The following is a 20,854-nucleotide window of genomic DNA, read 5'->3' on the forward strand; positions in this document are numbered from 1 at the left end:
TTGTCCTGGCTTTTGATTGACAGGCGTAGTAGCATCTCGGGCTACGCCCTCGTGCCCTACGCCTTACTTCTGTCAATCAAAAGCCAGGACAAACCGTGCTGTAACACGAACCTCTCGTGTGCCAATGGGGTAACTTTAACTTACAGTAAGTTCAATAGGACAGTGTTTGAGGGCTCATTGACAGTCTTGGGGGATAGTGTCAGTATAAGACCACCTATCAAGGGTTTAAGGGAACGTACCTGAACTGCACAAGCTTCTCGTACTCGTTGCTCTCCTTGGCCTGGCGCATCTCCTGGTTCTCGTCCTGCAGAAGGCGCAGTGACACCTGCATGTTGTGGATCTTCTCCTCCAGCAGCCTCAGCTGCTCCGTCTGAAACACAGCACCGTGTCATCAACCACGCTGGGCTTTGTGATGAGGATGAGGATCACAACCATTGGCATTATCTATCACAATACCAGCATGGGAGACCGACTACTAGCATCAACTGGAGCACCCACCATTAGTATCTTTAGCACCACCTATGTTTATTGTCACTAGGACCATGCATCACCAGCTCCACTCACTATTAGTATCTCTAAAAACTCCTTTCAACCTCACTCAGACCACATATTAGCATCACTAGGACCACCTACCACTAGGACCACCTACCATTAGCATCACTAGGACCACCTACCATTAGCATCACTAGGACCACCTACCGTTAGCATCACTAGGACCACCTACCATTAGCATCACTAGGACCACCTACCGTTAGCATCACTAGGATCACCTACCAGTAACATCACTAGGACCACCTACCAGTAACATCACTAGGACCACCTACAAGTAACATCACTAGAACTACAACCACCTACTAGCACCATCACTAGGACCACCTATAAGCATCACTAGGACAACCTATTAGCATCACTAGGACCACCTACCATTAGCATCACTAGGACCACCTACCATTAGCATCACTAGGACCACCTACCATTAGCATCACGAGGACCACCTACCATTAGCATCACTACGACCACCTACCATTAGCATCACTAGGACCACCTACCATTAGCATCACTAGGACCACTTACCAGTAACATCACTAGGACCACCTACCATTAGCATCACTAGGACCACTTACCAGTAACATCACTAGGACAACCTACCATTAGCATCACTAGGACCACCTACCATTAGCATCACTAGGACCACTTACCAGTAACATCACTAGGACCACCTACCATTAGCATCACTAGGACCACTTACCAGTAACATCACTAGGACCACCTACCATTAGCATCACTAGGACCACCTACCATTAGCATCACTAGGACCACTTACCAGTAACATCACTAGGACCACCTACCATTAGCATCACTAGGACCACTTACCAGTAACATCACTAGGACCACCTACCATTAGCATCACTAGGACCACTTACCAGTAACATCACTAGGACCACCTACCATTAGCATCACTAGGACCACCTACCATTAGCATCACTAGGACCACTTACCAGTAACATCACTAGGACCACCTACCATTAGCATCACTAGGACCACCTACCATTAGCATCACTAGGACCACCTACCATTAGCATCACTAGGACCACCTACCATTAGCATCACGAGGACCACCTACTGTTAGCATCACTAGGACCACCTACCGTTAGCATCACTAGGATCACCTACCAGTAACATCACTAGGACCACCTACCAGTAACATCACTAGGACCACCTACAAGTAACATCACTAGAACTACAACCACCTACTAGCACCATCACTAGGACCACCTATAAGCATCACTAGGACAACCTATTAGCATCACTAGGACCACCTACCATTAGCATCACTAGGACCACCTACCATTAGCATCACTAGGACCACCTACCATTAGCATCACTACGACCACCTACCATTAGCATCACTAGGACCACCTACCATTAGCATCACTAGGACCACCTACCAGTAACATCACTAGGACCACCTACCAGTAACATCACTAGGACCACCTACCAGTAACATCACTAGGACCACCTACCAGTAACATCACTAGAACTACAACCACCTACTAGCACCATCACTAGGACCACCTACCTTTGCTTTGTTCTGTTCCTCCAGGGCAGTAGCATTAGCAATCTTCCTCAGTAGCCTGCGGTTCCTCTTGGCATGAAGATCCCTCTTGTGTCTTTCATACTGCACCTGGTTGCCTAGCATCAATACTTGACCCCGGAGTATGTTTACCTCATCTGCTGGAGGGGCACCTGCAGAAAAGGGAAAGACAACTCTGTTAGCTAAGTCTGACTCCATGCAACATGCAAAGGAGAAAAGTAACTATCAGCTCTTTTCTGCCCGCAAGACATTTCTCTGACAAGATTATGTTACAGCCCTTTAGTTACAAATTAACTTATTACTCTACAGCACAGTGAATGTTACCTCCGAAGTGAGTCCAGTGGACAGTGTCCTTGCTGGTCAGTGGTATCCTCGTGAGCTCCTTGGCATGAAGCTCACTGCCCATCTTCAGATGGCGTTCCAGCAGCTCCACCGGGGACACAGAGCTGAACAGTGGAATCTCACAACCTGAAACACAAACACTATTGTCAAACATTTATCACACACACAACAGTGACAGCTGCTTCTGATGAAGTATCTTGACGAGCTGAGTGTTACCTTCATTGTTCTGCGAGTCATTCAGAACTTGAGTTTGTAACTGAAAATCTGATAGTATGGGTGATGAACTTTCCTATTACAATTGTTGTGATTGGGGGTTGGTGTTGGGGGTTGCACCCAGCAATATTCCAGCTATAAGACAGAAGCCTGTAAATAATCACATCTGGACCAGACAATCCAGTGGCTGACATCATGAGCTGTGACCACCACAATCATGCACAAACCACTGACTGAGTTTGGTTTTACGCCGCTTTTAGCAATATTCCAGCAACATCACGGCGGGGGACACCAGAAATGGGCTTCACACATTGTACCCATGTGGGGATTCGAACCGGGTCTATGGCGTGACGAGCCAACGCTTTAACCACTAGGCTACCCCACAGCCCCCATGAACAAACCAAGTCACTGTGCCTGATACCCCGATCCTGTTGGTTGTTTAAGAAAACAAGCATGGGTTTCTGAATTCACTTCTAGCCCAGACCTTCATGGTTTAATGTATCAGTGTAGAATCTTAAAATTGTCATCAAGCATGATAATAGTGTAAGAATCTGAAAATGTCACAATAACAATAATACAAAAATGATGAGTGAGTTTTATCCCCCTTTCAGCAATATTCCAGCAATATCACGTCAGGGGACACCAAAAACGGGCTTCACACATTGTACACATGATGGAAATCGAAAACGGGCCTTTGGCATGATGAATGAATGCTTTAACCACAGGGAAACCCTTCCCTCCCTCCCCTAAATGTTAATAATTGTTACATGTCATTAGAAAAAGCCTTTATTAGACGTTCATTGGCAACACAATATTACTAAATACTGCCCTTCAAAACTACTTGACGAGAACTGACCATAGCCTCACCTTGGTGTTTTGTCTTGTCATCAGACGGCTTCCTGTCAGGTACGAGCAGCTGATTCCGACAATTTTGACACATCACCACACTAACCGGAGACATGAGAGTCTGAAAGACTTTCATTATATTGAACGTGTTGCCATCTTCCTGAAGCACAAGTGGCAACTGCTTTTCCACAGGTTCTTTTTCTGGAACTGTGGGGACGTCTCTTTCTTCACATTTTGGCACATCTGGCTTAACTCCACTTTCAGGTTCATGGGGAGGAGGCTCTACGTTGTCTATTGGTAATTTATCTATTGTTGTGTTGGAGTGACTCTGAAAGCTGGTTGAAGCACAGCGAGATGCTGGTTCGTTCTCCTCAATGACGCCATTTTCCTGCTTGAACATGGGACACGAGGAAGATCTGACAACACCTCGTTTCTCAAATGTTTGTTCACCATTGCCATTGTTTGAAAGACTGTTAAAGCGAATTCTGTTGACCTTTGTCATGAACTGTTTCACAGATTCCGCTGTGAGATGTTGACATGAAGACGAAGCCTCGTCGTAACTATCACTGCTTTCCGATTTAGTAGTATCGGTTTCCTGGTTGATTGCAACCATCTCAGGGTCATCACATTCTCCATCTGAAATACAGATTATAAACTGTTAGATATGTCAGGGAGGGAGTACTTTGAAAAGTGATGTTAGACACAGACATTACTACCATGGTGAAACCAAAGTGATGTTAGTCACAGACATTTACTACCATGGTGAAACCAAAGTGATGTTAATCACAGACATTTACTACCATGGTGAAACCAAAGTGATGTTAGTCACAGACATTTACCACCATGGTGAAACCAAAGTGATGTTAGTCACAGACATTTACCACCATGGTGAAACCAAAGTGATGTTAGTCACAGACATTTACCACCATGGTGAAACCAAAGTGATGTTAGTCACAGACATTTACCACCATGGTGAAACCAAAGTGATGTTAGTCACAGACATTTACCACCATGGTGAAACCAAAGTGATGTTAGTCACAGACATTTACTACCATGGTGAAACCAAAGTGATGTTAGTCACAGACATTTACCACCATGGTGAAACCAAAGTGATGTTAGTCTCAGACATTTACTACCATGGTGAAACCAAAGTGATGTTAGTCACAGACATTTACCACCATGGTGAAACCAAAGTGATGTTAGTCACAGACATTTACTACCATGGTGAAACCAAAGTGATGTTAGTCTCAGACATTTACTACCATGGTGAAACCAAAGTGATGTTAGTCACAGACATTTACTACCATGGTGAAACCAAAGTGATGTTAGTCACAGACATTTACCACCATGGTGAAACCAAAGTGATGTTAGTCACAGACATTTACCACCATGGTGAAACCAAAGTGATGTTAGTCACAGACATTTACATTACCACCATGGTGAAACCAAAGTGATGTTAGTCACAGACATTTACTACCATGGTGAAACCAAAGTGATGTTAGTCACAGACATTTACTACCATGGTGAAACCAAAGTGATGTTAACCACAGACATGTTACTACCATGGTGAAACCAAAGTGATGTTAGTCACAGACATTTACTACCATGGTGAAACCAAAGTGATGTTAGTCACAGACATTTACTACCATGGTGGTGAAACCATGGTGAAACCAAAGTGATGTTAGTCACAGACATTTACTACCATGGTGAAACCAAAGTGATGTTAGTCACAGACATTTACCACCATGGTGAAACCAAAGTGATGTTAGTCACAGACATTTACCACCATGGTGAAACCAAAGTGATGTTAGTCTCAGACATTTACTACCATGGTGAAACCAAAGTGATGTTAGTCACAGACATTTACTACCATGGTGAAACCAAAGTGATGTTAGTCACAGACATTTACTACCATGGTGAAACCAAAGTGATGTTAGTCACAGACATTTACCACCATGGTGAAACCAAAGTGATGTTAGTCACAGACATTTACTACCATGGTGAAACAGACAAAGTGATGTTAGTCACATTTACTACCATGAAACATTTTACACAGACATTTACATGGTGAAACCAAAGTGATGTTAGTCACAGACATTTACTACCACCATGGTGACATTTACCAAAGTGATGTTAGTCACAGACATTTACCACCATGGTGAAACCAAAGTGATGTTAGTCACAGACATTTACTACCATGGTGAAACCAAAGTGATGGACATTTACTACCATGGTGAAACCAAAGTTAGTCACAGACATTTACTACCATGGTGAAACCAAAGTGATGTTAGTCACAGACATTTACTACCATGGTGAAACCAAAGTGATGTTAGTCACAGACATTTACTACCATGGTGAAACCAAAGTGATGTTAGTCACAGACATTTACTACCATGGTGAAACCAAAGTGATGTTAGTCACAGACATTTACTACCATGGTGAAACCAAAGTGATGTTAGTCACAGACATTTACTACCATGGTGAAACCAAAGTGATGTTAGTCACAGACATTTACCACCATGGTGAAACCAAAGTGATGTTAGTCTACCATGGTGAAACCAAAGTTGTTAGTCTACCATGGTGAAACCAAAGTGATGTTAGTCACAGAAACCATTTACACAGACATTTACTACCATGGTGAAACCAAAGTGATGTTAGTCACAGACATTTACAAAGACTTTTGGTACCCATATTATCACTTTAGAGACTCACATCAGGAGGTTAAATATGTATAGTGTGACGTGGACTTTGACCTTCTCGTAAACTGAAGCGAAAGAATACCCCTGTGCCATTTGGTAAACATTCATGGAAGATTAAAGTGAAAACATAATATGAGAGGCAGTAATGGTCAAATATTGCCCAAATCTTTGAGTAGTCATTTGGCAGATGACAACCAACAACACACCTTCATCTTCCCCGAGTTCCTGCATCACGTGGTGCAGCTCATCAATCGTTACAGCTTCAACTGCTGAATCACATCTCTTCAACCCATCAATTACATTTGTTCCTCCTTTTGCACTTGCGACGCTGACCTGAAGGCCACCATCGTGAACTGTCCTTGACCCATCGTGAACTGTCCTTGACCCATCGTGAACTGTCCTTGACCCATCATGAACTGTCTTTGACCCATGGTGGACTGTCCTTGACCCATCATGAACTGTCCTTGACCCATCGTGGACTGTCCTTGACCCATCATGAACTGTCTTTGACCCATCGTGGACTGGCCTTGACCCATCATGAACTGTCCTTGACCCACCATCAAGCCCTGACCTTGACCCACCGTCGGCCACTGAACTGGACCCATCACTGGGCACTCTCTGATCACACTGGAGTTCTGGGATGCGGTCAAAGCGCAGCTCTCGTATTGCCCTCCTCACTGGCATTGTTTTCACGGCACCCTTCGGAGGCTCAGATGTGAACTCCGGTTTGAGAGGCGAGGGAGGGACACTGCTGGGCTGGGACCCGGGTGTGATCTTCAGGTCAGGTAAGTTGGATGGTCCTCGAGAGGATGTACTGCCAAAGCTCTGTCGCTTTGGATCACTTTTGTGAAGCAGACTGCGGGTGCTGTTTCTACTGAGAGCCTGTGCAAAAAGCACATAATTAGAACACAGACTATTTACTTGCTAGAATTGACTTTTACACCCAATAGAAACATATTTCAATGTGAAAAAAATGTGAAATAAAATCTGTAATTTATCTACATATTCAGCTCTTCAAGTGAGTGTGTCAGAGAAAATTGTTCAATGCCATGAAGTGGTCTGAAAGTATCCAATTCTGTGTCATAATAAGCACACAGGTCATTCGGACAAAATGCAACAGCCTACAAGGTCGTTGGGACACAATGACACAGTCAACAAGGTCATTAGGGCACAATGACACAGTCTACAAGGTCGTTGGGGCACAAGGACACACAGTCAACAAGGTCATTGGGGCACAAGGACACCTTCATCAAGGTTGCTGGGGCACAATGACAGGCATCAAGGTCGTTGGGGCACAATGACACATTCATCAAGGTCATTGGGGCACAATGACACAGTATACAAGGTCATTGGGGCACAATGACACAGTATACAAGGTCATTGGGGCAGAATGACACAGTCAACAAGGTCATTGGGGCACAATGACACATTCAACAAGTTTATTTGGGCACAATGACACAGTCATCAAGGTCATTGGGGCACAATTACACAGTCAAGAAGGTCGTTTGGGCACAATTGCACAGTCAAGAAGGTTGTTTGGGCAGGTTGTTTGGGCATTACACAATGACACACAGTCAACAAGGTCATTGGGGCAGGGTCACAATGACACACAGTCAACAAGGTCATTAGGGCACAATGACACACAGTCTACAAGGTCATTGGGGCAGAATGACAGTCAACAAGGTCATTTGGGGCACAATGACACAGTCAACAAGTTTATTTGGGCACAATGACAGTCAGTCAACAAGGTCATTGGGGCACAATGACACAGACACATTCAGCAAGTTTATTTGGGGACAAGGTCATTGGGGCACAATGACACATTCAACAAGGTCATTGGGGCACAATGACAGAGTCAACAAGGACATTAGGGCAGAGACACAGTCATCAAGGTCAGAGCAAAATGACACAGGCATCAAGGTGAACTGGGAGCACGCATTTTCTGCCCATGAGTTCAATATAGTCAATTTTTCTCAAAATCAATATTTAAGTCAGCTCTTTTGCAAAACTAGAGGTACTGTGGACAAATACTGATCTGGTATCTTAACAAGGCTTTACTTGTAATGACTCACATGCACACTGATCTCTAAAGACAAGAAACTCACTCTATCTGCATCCTCAGCCATAGTGGGCGTTTCCCTAGGGGTTGTGTCGATCGGGGTATGCATGGGTGTGTTGCCATAGGTTCCTGAAAAAATATTTTGTTATTTTACACAATTTGTAAATAATTGAGAGAATATACAAACTTACACATTTTCTATGGAAGGGACAAAATATATTTAGCTGAAGGAGGCATGGATCAGATGAACCAGACCCGACCTACCTAGCAATGAATGTGGCATGCTTGAGCTGCTTATGTCCAGGAAGCTGGTGGCGGGCGTGTTCCTCTGAGACTGTGGGGGTGTGGAGAGTCCGATGAGCACTGACGGGCTGTACTTCAGGTAGACATCGGGGTTGGGGACTGACAGGAACTCCACAATACTGTCGTAGCTTTTACCTTGAGACGATGACGCATCTTGGCCTACATGGAAGGAAGTTACAGACATGAATCTCGGTGAGTGAGACAGTTTTAAATCACTTTTAGCAATACTCCAGCAATATCAAGAGGGGGATATCAGACATGGAATGAAAACATTGTCCCTATGTGGGAATTGAACCTGGGTCTTCGGTGTGAGTCGACAAAAGGGTTTCCCACCACCTTGGCGTGAATCTTGTGATCTGCTTCACAGAATCTATGTACAACCCAGCTGGCGTCTCCTTGTATTTCATGAAAACAGCTGATGAAAGCAATCTTAGTGCTATATAAATGTTATTTTAATACATAATACTGGATCCGTGAAGGTCCGTGTTAGAATTGATCTTCAGCAACCCATGCTTGTTGTAAGAGGCGACTAACGGATTGGGTGGTCAGGCTCGCTGTCTGGGTTGACAAACGTCATCGTATCCCAACATGCTGTTGATTGTCTGGTCCAGACTCGATTATTTACAGACCGCTGCCATATAGCTGGAATATTGCTGAGTACGACGTAAAACTAAACTTACTCACTCACATAAATACTGAATGATGATGGATGATTGATAAATTGTCAGCCTGACATAAGAAATGACATTTAACCAGTCAGCCTTCCTGTGCCAAAGACGGTAAAGCAGAAGGTTCTACTCATACTCATAGAGTGAATGAGTGAGTGAGTGAGTGAGTGAGTGAGTGAGTTTAGTTTTATGCTGTTTGTAGCAGTATTCCAGAAATGCACTTGGGACACTAGAAACAGGCTTCACACATTATACCCACGTGGGGGAAACGAACCCAGGTCTTCGGCATGATAAGCGGACACATGAACCACAAGGCAACCCCACCACCCCCTACACAAAGACTCACCTTGAGGGTGTTCCTGAGCTTGTGTGACTAGATCCCTGGCGGCCTGGTAGGAGTGAGCAAAGATGGGACACCGCAGCTGCTCCCACGTCCCCTCCAGGTGGTCCAGCGACATCTTTGTACACTCCACAACCACGTCCTGCGTCTCCATACGCTTCCATCTGCAAAAGGAAACAGTGCATTTATGTTGGGCTTTCAACACCGCAATATTCTGTGAAAGCTCTAATTGAAAAGATTTCACATTCACCTTAGTGGGGAATGGTTATGACCAATTCTACCACAGATCTCCACAGTTCTGAATCGGTAGGTGAAATAGAATGTGATTGTAATATGAAAACCTTCCAGCACTTGATGTAAACAAGCATTGTCACCAAGGTGACATAATCCCCCCGTCGCAAATTATCAAATCAAACTTAAAAAGTAATGAAAGTTTAAGATGAAGTTAAATGTCAACAAAAACATGACCAGTCAACCTTTCTTGATATCGTGCTCTTTAGTTGTTCAAACACACAAATTGTTTTAAGACTGACTGACGTTGACATGAATGTCATAGTGTATGCAAAAAAGGTACTAAAGAAATTGCTTATTGAAAAACATTCAAGGGAAGTCTTGAAAGTCTACGAAGAAAATCCAGTGAATTCAGGTTAACATGCTGAAATCTTCAAAGTGTCACCATGAACTTGAAAATTATGTGAAGATCACCAAAATTGACTGGGCCCTGCGCCTTTATTAGATGAAGCTTGGAGTCAAATATGAAAAAAATCCAGTGAATGTTTTTTTGCAATATCTTGCTATCTTAACATGCAATTTAACATGCTGAAATCTTCAAAGTGTCTTTGTGACCTTGAAAATTAAGTGAAAATCACCAAAATCGACTGGGCCCTGCACCTTCCCTAGATAAAGCTTGATGTCAAATATGAAGAAAATCCAGTGAATGGTTCTTGAGGTATCTCCCTGACAAGCATAACATGCAGGTTAATATGCTGAAATCTTCAAAGTGTCGCCATGACCTTGAAAATTACGTGAAGGTCACCAAAATCAACTGGGTGCTGTGCCTTCACTAGATAAAGCTTGGTGTTGAATATGAAGAAAATCTAGCAAACGGTTCTTGAGATATGTCGCTGACAAGAGTAAAACGTTACAGTCCCCTTGTGACCTTGAAATGAAGGTCAAGGTCACCAAACCTGACTGGGACCTTTCTTATACTGTGATGAACCTAGGTACCAAATATGAAAAGAATCTAGTCAATGGTTCTTAAGATATTCTAATTGGTACGTACGTACGGACAGAGCCTAATACTATAATCCCCGCTTCGCATTAAACGTGCGGCGGGAGACGGACAGACGTGCAGACGGACGGAGCCTAATACAATGTATCCTCGCTTTGTGCTAAATTCGTGGCGGGGGATAATAAAAATCAAGTGTACATTGACCTGGGTAAAAAACTTTGAACATGCTTTGGGGAACAGATTTGATGCATTATAAGTATACGATTAGTATTATTTTTGAAAGGTGACTGGGTCATATCTGACATGAGAAATGAGATTTACTTCAATACGAGTGAGTACGGTCTTACACCACTTTTAGCAATATTCCATTAGGCTAGCCAACTGCCCCAATTTGAATACGAACCTGTTTGTGGATGTTTCTTGTTCTCGGGACCCCACAATAAGGAATGGATGGAGTCGGACTCTCTCCAGCATCGGCTGCAAAAGACAGTTGGTTGGATATATTTAAGACTTGTAGGACAGCAATTCAGATAGACTCAGACACAGTGATCCCAATAACTGAGATGCTAAATACAACTTTCTACAAACCTCATGGTACGCTTTGTTTGTTGTTTTACGCCCCACTCAGCAATATTCCAGCTATATGGCGGCAGTCTGTAAATAATCCAGTCTGGACCAGACAATCCAGTGATAACAGCATGAGCATCAAACTCCGCAATTCAGATACGATGACATGTGTCAATCAAGTCAGTGAGCCTGACCACCCGATCCTGTTAGTCGCCTCTTATGACAAGCATGGGTTGCTGAAGACCAATATTCTAACCCAGACCTTCACGGGTCCGCAATTGAAAAACGGGTCTATTTGTGTGATGACCCTACACCCTGCTGTCATATTCCCCATCATTGGAGGACTATCTGCATTTAAGCACACAAACCCAAAACAACATAAAAAAGCACATGAAGTCACGTCAGCCACGGCTTCACTGTGGGAAACATGCATGTGCACAAAGAGAGAACACATGACATCATGCCATGTGACATGATTCTATAATTAGTGAGTGAGTGAGTTTAGTTTAACGACACACTAAGCAATATTCCAGCTATATGGCGGTGGTCTGTAAATAATCGAGTCTGGAATAGAGAATCCAGTGATCAACAGCATGAGCATCGATCTGCGCAATTGGGAACCAATGACATGTGACAACCACGCAATTCTATAATTAGATGACTAATGCTGGCATATCACCTGCTGCACAAATTTATACAAACCTGTAGAGAGTTACCTGCTCTTGGCTCTGGCCCCGAGAGGTGGTCTCATCAAAACGAGTTTTTTGTTTTGTAAATATTTTATTGAAAAATATAGTTAAAATGGACATTTAAATGCTTTTATGTACCCCAAGGAGGACTTCTTCTGAAAAAGAATGGACATTAGTTGTTTCAAATCTCACCATAATGACTTCATCAAAGACTGCAGCGTTGTCCTTCTTCCGATACTGCTGGTGGAGGTATGTGAGGAAGGAGGACGGGTACATCCCGTACAGACGATGCAGCATGCTGTACAACGCCACCTGGAGGTGCAGCAGGAAGATGTCTGGGGTGTTGGCTGTAAGGGGAGATAAGCAGATATAGTTTCTCAAGACAATACTGAACAATAAGGGCAAAAACCTTCAGTAAAACTTTCAGTATTTTCAGGAATCTACAGGAAAGAAAGAAAACAGAAATCATAAGCATTGGAATTTATGGTTGGGTTGGTTGGTTTGTGGTTTAACACCACACTCAGCAATATTCCAGCTATATGGCGGCGGTCTGTAAATAATTGAGACTGGATAAAAAATCCAGTGATCAACATCATGGCCATCGATCTACACAAGTGGGATATTATGACATGCTTCAATCAAGTCAGTGAGCCTGACCACCCTATACCATTAGTCAGCCTCTTACGACAAGCGTGGGTTACTGACTGAAGATTAATTCTAACCTGGACCTTCACGGGTCTTGAGACCTTATATACCCTACCTAAGCATGTTATATGTTTTTGAAATGAACAAAGTACAGTTAAAACTACGAAGATCATGTCTGCCCAAAAGGGCCATAATCCTACTTTGTCCTTCAATGACCTAAGGTCCACCGGTCCTCACCTGGTTTCTTAATACTGAAGGTCGAGAGTCTCATGAAGATGTCAAATATTTCCTGCAGATGGGATCCAATGGTGACCGGGACAACCGGCAACAACATCGTCACTATCATCAGCGCCGTCATCACAACTGGGATGTCATTAGCATTCTGTAAAAATATGAGTGAGTGAGTGAGTGAGTGAGTGAGTGAGTGAGTGAGTGAGTGAGTGAGTGAGTGAATTAGCATTCTGTAAAAAGATGAGTGAGTGAGTGAGTGAGTGATGAGTGAGTGAGTGAGTGAGTGAGTGAATTAGCATTCTGTAAAAATATGAGTGAGTGAGTGAGTGAGTTTTTATGCTGATTTTAGCATTATTCCAGCAATATCAAGTTGAGGGACACCAGAAATGGGCTTCACACATTGCACCTATACTTAAATAGTGTTGTCTGCATGTTGTGGATATGAGCAGCTGATGTTACAAGCCCAAATCAATGCTGGTTTTACAGTGCCAGATCACTGGAATACCATTCACTAAGATAACATGGGCACCTGACTAAACACAGAGCATGTGACTCAGGCCAGACCTGTCCTTGTCTCACCTGCTTAATGATGAGACATAGTGAGGGCATGGTAACAATCAGCAATATCCATCTATATGGCTGTCACTAAATAATGAGTCTGGACCAGACAATCCAGTGATCAACAGCATGAGGCCAGACCTGTCCAATTGGGAACCGGGACACCAAGAAATGGGCTTCACACCTGCTTGGGGAATCGAACCTCTTCTTCAAGCATATGTAGCAGGCAAGCACATGGGTTGCTGAATAGCTAATCTACCCCGGATCTTCACGGGTCCATGGTAACAATAACTGCCATCTTTAACCTGTCATGTTGAAAGACAGACGGGTATCGAACCACCCACCTTCTATGATCAATCAAGAGGTTGTTTTGTTTTAGAAATTGCAATGAAAGTCATCATATTGTATAAGAACCTCACTGTATTACCCATGATGGAACAGATTTTCTGCAATTTTTTACTCAAGGTGTTCTTCATAAGTTGAACTTTCAGACCTTGACCTTAAACCAAGACATTATAAAGACACAAATACTACCACTTCTCAGGACTGTACAGGTTAAAGTTCAACAATAACTGACATTAATATAATACAGCCATGTTTCACAATACACTCAAAAATGACCTTGACCTTGACCAGACATAACACCAACATTTGTAAAGATACAAAGAATCACTAAACTTCATGGCAGTATCCAAGCTTCAAAACTGATTTGACTATGCTTTACAAAAAAATTGAAAGCTGACCTTGACCTTTGATTTATATTGACCATGAACTCTTCAAAAGGCCCTGCACTTGAGAAGGCATATACCAAGTTTAATAACACATGGATACATACATTTTGATAAGTGTACGAAAATCATTTCAATGAGATTTTTCATCTCATGACCTTGACCTTTTCATTGCAAGACATTCAAAAGTTAATGTGGAATACCTCGTCTGCAGGATACATGCTCTAATGTCAATAATGTTTACAATATATTCAGTAGAAATCATTTCTTTGAGATGGTAATCTTTTCAGAAGCATTATAGAAATTTCAATGCATATTTCATAAACCCTGCCCAGCACTAATTACAATATCTTAAGGATGAGAATGGTTTTTATGCCACTTTCAGCAATATTCCAGGAACATCACAGTAGGGGGGGGAAACTCCTCCAGAAATGGGCTTCACACATTGTAACCATGTGGGGAATCGAACCTGGGCCTTCGAACGGACGCATTAACCACTCGGCTGCCCCACCACCCCTCTACAAACCTGGGGCATATACCCAATTGAATATCACAGTCTAACCTTGAGACACTTGAGCAATGTAGAGAAGATGGGAGATGCCACTATCTTGTGAGTCCAGGGGGGTTGTTTGTAGACAATGTACATCAGCAGCTGCAGCGACTGCAGCTTCTCCTTGTTCTTCAGCCCATCCTGTAGCTTGTCCAACAATGGCTGAAACACAAGTAGAGGAAGTTGGTCATCTTGTCGTCTGGTTCCCATTCCACAAAGTCATTCCAGTTGTTGTGAGTCTATGTAAAGCAGGGTTTTACATGACTCGCAATTCCTGCGTATTTGATGCAACAATTTTGCAAACAACTCTCATAATATTATCATAAGAGTCAAGCTTGACGCAAGTTTTATGGGTGGCCCTCACAATTCAGTTTAACAAAATGGATTTGATAAGCAAAAAAAGATATTGTTCGATGATAGTTTGACTTTTACAGAGCTGTCAGATTGTTCCAGAGTACTCAGAGGAGACAGTAATCTTGGCTGTTTGAATTGAACAATGCTGTAGTTTCATTTGGTGGTGCGACATACACAGTTACATACTGAGAATGATTAACATAAAGATTTCATGACTCCCAAATATTGAAAATGACTCCCAAAAATAAATATTGTGAGTCACCATGACTCTCATATTTAAAAGTCTGTGTAAAACCCTGGTAAAGTATGGAGAAAAAAGTCATCTTGGTGCTTCGAGTATACGAGTTACAAAACGGCTTTGGACAAAGATGAACTATTGAGGATCATTAGAACATTGTCTAACAAGCCCAACAAGCAATGGCTGAAACATGACAGGAGGAGATAACTCTTGTCTGTCATTTACATATCACAAAAAACTGCTACACATGATAAAAAGATTCAATATGGCTGCCATGTGTTCACTCTGATAAATATGAGGACCCTCAACACCTGAGATGAATTATGTTCCGGCAGATTCATAACAAGAGATCCTTTAAAACAACACCATGGTCAGAAAGGTCAGCTAGGTTGGCAGGAGGAGATAACTCTTGTCATTTGGTCATTTCAATATTACAAAAACTGCTGTGAATGATAAAAAGATTTGAATTTTCAATATGACTGCCATGGTTCATTTTGATGGACATGAGGACTCTCAACAAATGAGATGAGAAATGTTCAGACAGATTCCTAACAAGAGGTCAAGTAAAACATCACCGAAGTCAGTAAGGTTGCTTGCCTTATCCTGAGGTTCTCGGACCTCAGCCAGGATTTCCTCGATCCTCACAGAATGTGTGACGTAGTAATAGTCGACCAGCGTGTGGATCAGCCATGCCTCCCGTCCTGCAAGTCAGTGAGTAGGGAACATATGTTATATTTGGGATTACACGTTCTTAGTAAAATACAGATTCTAGTACTTTTTGGGTTGAGTCTCATCCGGGATTCGAACCCACACCCTCAGCGTCAGGCACCTAATCGCCAGCACACAAAGTCAGACGCCTTGAGTGTGGGTTCGAATCCCGGATGGGACTCAACCCAAAAAGTACTAGAATCTGTGCTTTACTGAGAAAGTGTAATCCCAAATATAACATATGTTACATTTGACCACTTTTTAAATGGCATTGTGTATTTCACAGTGAGTAGGGAGGTGAGATGGGGGAAAGGGAGGCAACTCAGAACAGTGAATTGCAGCATTTTTTGAAAACTGGGTGACCGGATCTCTCACTTGAAGAACTACTAATGTTTTTTACTCCCAACAATAGGCTGGTTATTTCTAAATGTAGCCCATCTTGAAAGTGGCAGTGAATACACTCTGTCCAGAAATTACAACATGCGATAGCATATAATCATGATGCTTTCCTCCCAAATTTACTTTGCTCTGTGCTATAGTTACAGAATTATGAGTGAGTGAGTTGAATTTTACGCCGCACTCAGCAATATTCCAGCTGTATGGCGGCGGTCTGTAAATAATCGAGTCCGGGCCAGACAATCCAGTGATCAACAGCATGAGCATTGATCTGCGCAATTGGGAACCGATGACATGTGTCAACCAAGTCAGCGAGTCTGACCACCCGATCCTGCTAGTCGCCTTTCACGACAAGCATAGTTGCCTTTTGTGGCAAGCATGGATTGCTGAAGACCTATTCTACCCCGGATCTTCACGGGTCACAGAATTATGATCACAAAGGCGCTCTTGATCTGATCATCTTGATCACTGTCAAATGAACAACGAAATGTCCACTTGACAGGCAGACAAGAAGGAACACATTCCATATCTCGCCATTGCGCAGCTGAGGAAGTGAAGACAAGACTTGCCTGAGGTGAGATTGTCAAGTATGAGCCTTCGGATGTCGTCAGCCACGTCGATGTCTGACGACTCCAGAAGGGTGAACATCGCATTGATGTTCTGGGGTTGGTCGATCTGTATACTGGCAGCCATCACCGTCAGCTCTGTACCTATCCTCTTCAATCATTCTACTCACAGGACCATCCACTGATCATCATCAACAGACTGCAACACAAGAAGGGACATTTGTTGGATGCCAAACTCAGAATCAGGCAAATTAGGAACAAATTTAATATTTCTCAAAATTGACTTTTTAAGTTCTCATTCAGTAAAGTTCAAAGGCCAAAACATTTAACATGTAAAAGCCTCTTCTGCTTGTGCATTTTAAAGTTAGTATTTATTTAACTTCAGATTACTCTTAACATCAAACGAGAGCGGAAGGTCGCGGGTTCGATCCCCGACCGCGTCATACCAAAAGATGTTAAAATATGGTACATGTTGGTCTCTGCCTGGCGCTCGGCATTAATGGGTACAAGGACTGGTCGGCTCGGAGTCAGTATAATGTGTCTGAGTAGGGTATTCATGCTTCACTGCGTCATGGTATCTCAGTGGGCTAGCACTATAAAACCAGCTTAAGTCTGGGCTAGTACAAGCAGCCGCACATACACATACACACGCATGCACATCGTCATATGAGCGAAATCTTCTCAAGCACGACGTTAACCCAATTTCACCTCACCTCACCTTTTAACATCAAACGGGTTCATACAGCCAAGAGCCCTTGAGATTCAAGGGCTTCTCAAGGACCTTTGACATGTGATGTGTTTTCAAGCACCACTTTTTTCCCAAAGTATCGCAGACAAGTGTCACTTTTGGTTTCGACATTGCCGCTTCCAGCTTTAACAATGATCTATCTGAACACAGCACAAACGCCCGATTCACAGACAGAGCCTGGTTTCTTTTTTTTTGATGATGTAAGGAACCAGGAAATAGACACAATTTAATCAAAACGATATATTGATCGTCAGTGCAACCACAACAAATATTTAAATGAAATTTCAAGCACTTTTCAAGGACACGTTAAAAAATCCAGCACTTTTTAAGTACTTTTGTGGTAAATTTTCAAATTCAAGTACTTATCGAACGTGGTTAAATTCAAGCACTTTTCAAATCTGTGCGAACCTGTCAAACTTTCTTCTTCACTGATTGCAGTACCTGTGAAATACAAGTGACCTTGACCTAGCCAGGGCTAAAGGTACCAGATATAGCTTGCACCTTGTGCATGTCGATATCACAAGCTGTTTACACCAGATATAACTGGACTGAACTCATACTTATATCAACTACAAGTATAAACATAACCCTGCAGATCCCAGAGCCGAGTCACTAATATTCTGAAGATTTCAGTTCATGGAAAAGATCACCTCATAATTGATCATATAATACATATTTACACCCAATAAAATTTCTAACCTGAAGAGGTGAGGTGAGGTGAAATTGGGTTTAAAGTCGTGCTTGAGAATATTTCGCTCATATCACGACGTGAATGCGCGTGTATGTGTATGTGCGGCTGCTTGTACTAGCCCAGACTTAAGCTGGTTTTATAGTGCTAGCCCACTGAGATACCATGCCGCAGTGAAGCATGAATACCCCACTCAGACACATTATACTGACTCCGAGCCGACCAGTCCTTGTTGTACCCATTAATGCCAAGCGCCAGGCAGGGACCAACAAGTACCATATTTTAACGTCTTTTGGTATGACTCGGTCGGGGATCGAACCTGCGACCTTCCGCACTCCGGGCGGACGCTCTAACCACCACACCACGGAGGCGGTGATTTGTCTTGTATTTCATGTCACTGTCACAAGATTTAGTAGATAATGATATTGATTTGATAATGATATCAACAACGTGAACTCCAAAGGACAATGTCAAATTACACATAACATTGGAACTAGTGACGTTTTAAGTTTCGGATTAAAACTTGCTTACTGGGTCAGTTAAAATCTGCAAAATTTTGATGTGTGTGCATGAAGAAATAGTTACTGTATACATTGTCCTATATCAGGCTGGGGTAATGCATGTCTGACATTATTAAACCGATCCCTGCATTCATGTTCATAATTATACTAACATAAAATATAAAATTACAATTTGGGAATTGTTACGGAAATATCCTGCAGAACTGGTTTGACAATGTTTTATGTCAGATTGCCTTGACTACTGAATATAACTTGCCTAAGATTACAATTCAACTTGCAAAAAAATGTAGTACAATCTGTACTTTACTGAGATAGTGCAACCCTAAATATAACATACATTTGACAACCTTCTAAATGGCATTGTGAATGCAATGACTATTCCAAGTATTTCAAAATGATCATCTGATAGTGATATTGACTTCAGCTATTGAAGTCCTCACCAATTTACTAAATTTGTATTCTGCATCAAATCATAATGATCATGAAGAACTTTGCCTCAAATTTTCAAAAGGTTCATTAATACTGAATAAAGATGTGCATGTCAGTTGAACGCCTACTTGGTAGAGGTGTGACGATACGGAAATGTCACGATACGATACGTATCGCGATATCTGGGTACGATACGATTCGATGCATATCACGATATGCTATCTTTAGTTATTTTCTTTAAAAAGTATATTTTGATAGCAAGTAACAGTGTAAATTTTTACATAACCGTCAATTTATAATGAGCATTAACAATTTTAAGGTCAACGATACGTATCACGATACGAACAAAAGTATGGTTACAAACTGGATTTGCCAAGATTATATTAAGCAAGATTCCTGTCATTGTTGAGCAAGATTCCTGTCATTGTTGACAATTATTCAGACATCCAGACATTCTCCTATGAAAAATCTATACTGTCTACTAATGAACCTAATTGCAGTTTGTTTCACTTATAGTCTAACTTAAATTTATCTGAATTTAGACACTTCTTTTAAAGGATTTATTTGACTGATTGTGAAATCTAACTTGTCAAAGATTTATCCAACATTTTAGACTTATCCCCCACGTGTTATCCCCTCAACTTGGACCTTTTTTAATGGAAATTACTTATACTGCAGTAATGTCTCTCTTTACTTTTCCTTGTGAAAATATATATTACTGGAGGTTTGGCAGTGAGTGAGAACAATTACTTTGGAAAACAGATATCCTAGGAATGTCAAATGTTCAGTGAAAAACATGCTAAAACCACAATCAAACGATATATCAATCAAACAATATATTTCTAAGAATAACGTAAAGGACGTGTCAAATCTTATTTCATATATATATGTTTAAAGATATCATTGCAATTTATGCCATATGTTAGGGTGAAAAACATTTCTTTTCAAGAGCCAACAAATACTGTTGACGATATGACGAATTACTCTGACCACAGCCTTGACTGCATTGCCTGGGTTAGGGCAACCTAACCCTCACTTAACATAAATGATTGTTTTGTACTTCTCGCCAAGAGTTATAACTTTTAGATATTCCCACACTGTTACTGGTGACAGCTTTAATAAATATTTCGTTGAGAAAACATTTACCAACCTGACAATATTTTGAACATTCCTAAAACATGGGTCTGGCTTAATAGATGTCAAAATGTCATAAAACTATATATGCATATATGTAAACACTGTGTGCCGTCAAGGAACTCGGTTAAGTTCAAAACTTTAAAAATACTGACTCAAGGATGCATAGTGGCCATAATACTGATGTTGCTACGATAAGAAGATGAGTAAGTTGACACAGCACGTAATCAGCTGGCTATGCAAACTGCGTCAAAAATCAATATATGCATACACACTTGGCATAATCTGAAACTGATGTCAGATAGGCA

The 20,854-nt window shown here is 42.0% G+C and overlaps 1 protein-coding gene across 1 annotated transcript in view; it reads right to left on the reverse strand.

The window, feature by feature from the left end:
- The window catches only part of LOC124262186 (hamartin-like), a 31,461-nt gene that overhangs the window by 10,281 nt on the left and 326 nt on the right, over positions 1 to 20,854 (reverse strand). Inside the window, exons 2-15 of the mRNA XM_046696640.1 lie at positions 17,030 to 17,225; positions 15,954 to 16,057; positions 14,777 to 14,926; positions 12,935 to 13,079; positions 12,245 to 12,399; positions 11,200 to 11,273; positions 9,572 to 9,729; positions 8,519 to 8,716; positions 8,301 to 8,383; positions 6,402 to 7,077; positions 3,518 to 4,132; positions 2,420 to 2,563; positions 2,081 to 2,247; positions 240 to 370 (exon numbers count right to left, since the gene is read on the reverse strand). Coding sequence (XP_046552596.1) covers positions 240 to 370; positions 2,081 to 2,247; positions 2,420 to 2,563; positions 3,518 to 4,132; positions 6,402 to 7,077; positions 8,301 to 8,383; positions 8,519 to 8,716; positions 9,572 to 9,729; positions 11,200 to 11,273; positions 12,245 to 12,399; positions 12,935 to 13,079; positions 14,777 to 14,926; positions 15,954 to 16,057; positions 17,030 to 17,153 — 2,924 coding nt within the window. The 5' untranslated portion in view covers positions 17,154 to 17,225. The remainder of the gene's footprint in view (positions 1 to 239; positions 371 to 2,080; positions 2,248 to 2,419; positions 2,564 to 3,517; positions 4,133 to 6,401; positions 7,078 to 8,300; positions 8,384 to 8,518; positions 8,717 to 9,571; positions 9,730 to 11,199; positions 11,274 to 12,244; positions 12,400 to 12,934; positions 13,080 to 14,776; positions 14,927 to 15,953; positions 16,058 to 17,029; positions 17,226 to 20,854) is intronic.

Source organism: Haliotis rubra, unplaced genomic scaffold (assembly GCF_003918875.1).
Source record: "Haliotis rubra isolate DU_JTF1 unplaced genomic scaffold, ASM391887v1 Scf826, whole genome shotgun sequence".
Classification (NCBI taxonomy): Eukaryota; Metazoa; Mollusca; class Gastropoda; order Lepetellida; family Haliotidae; genus Haliotis; species Haliotis rubra.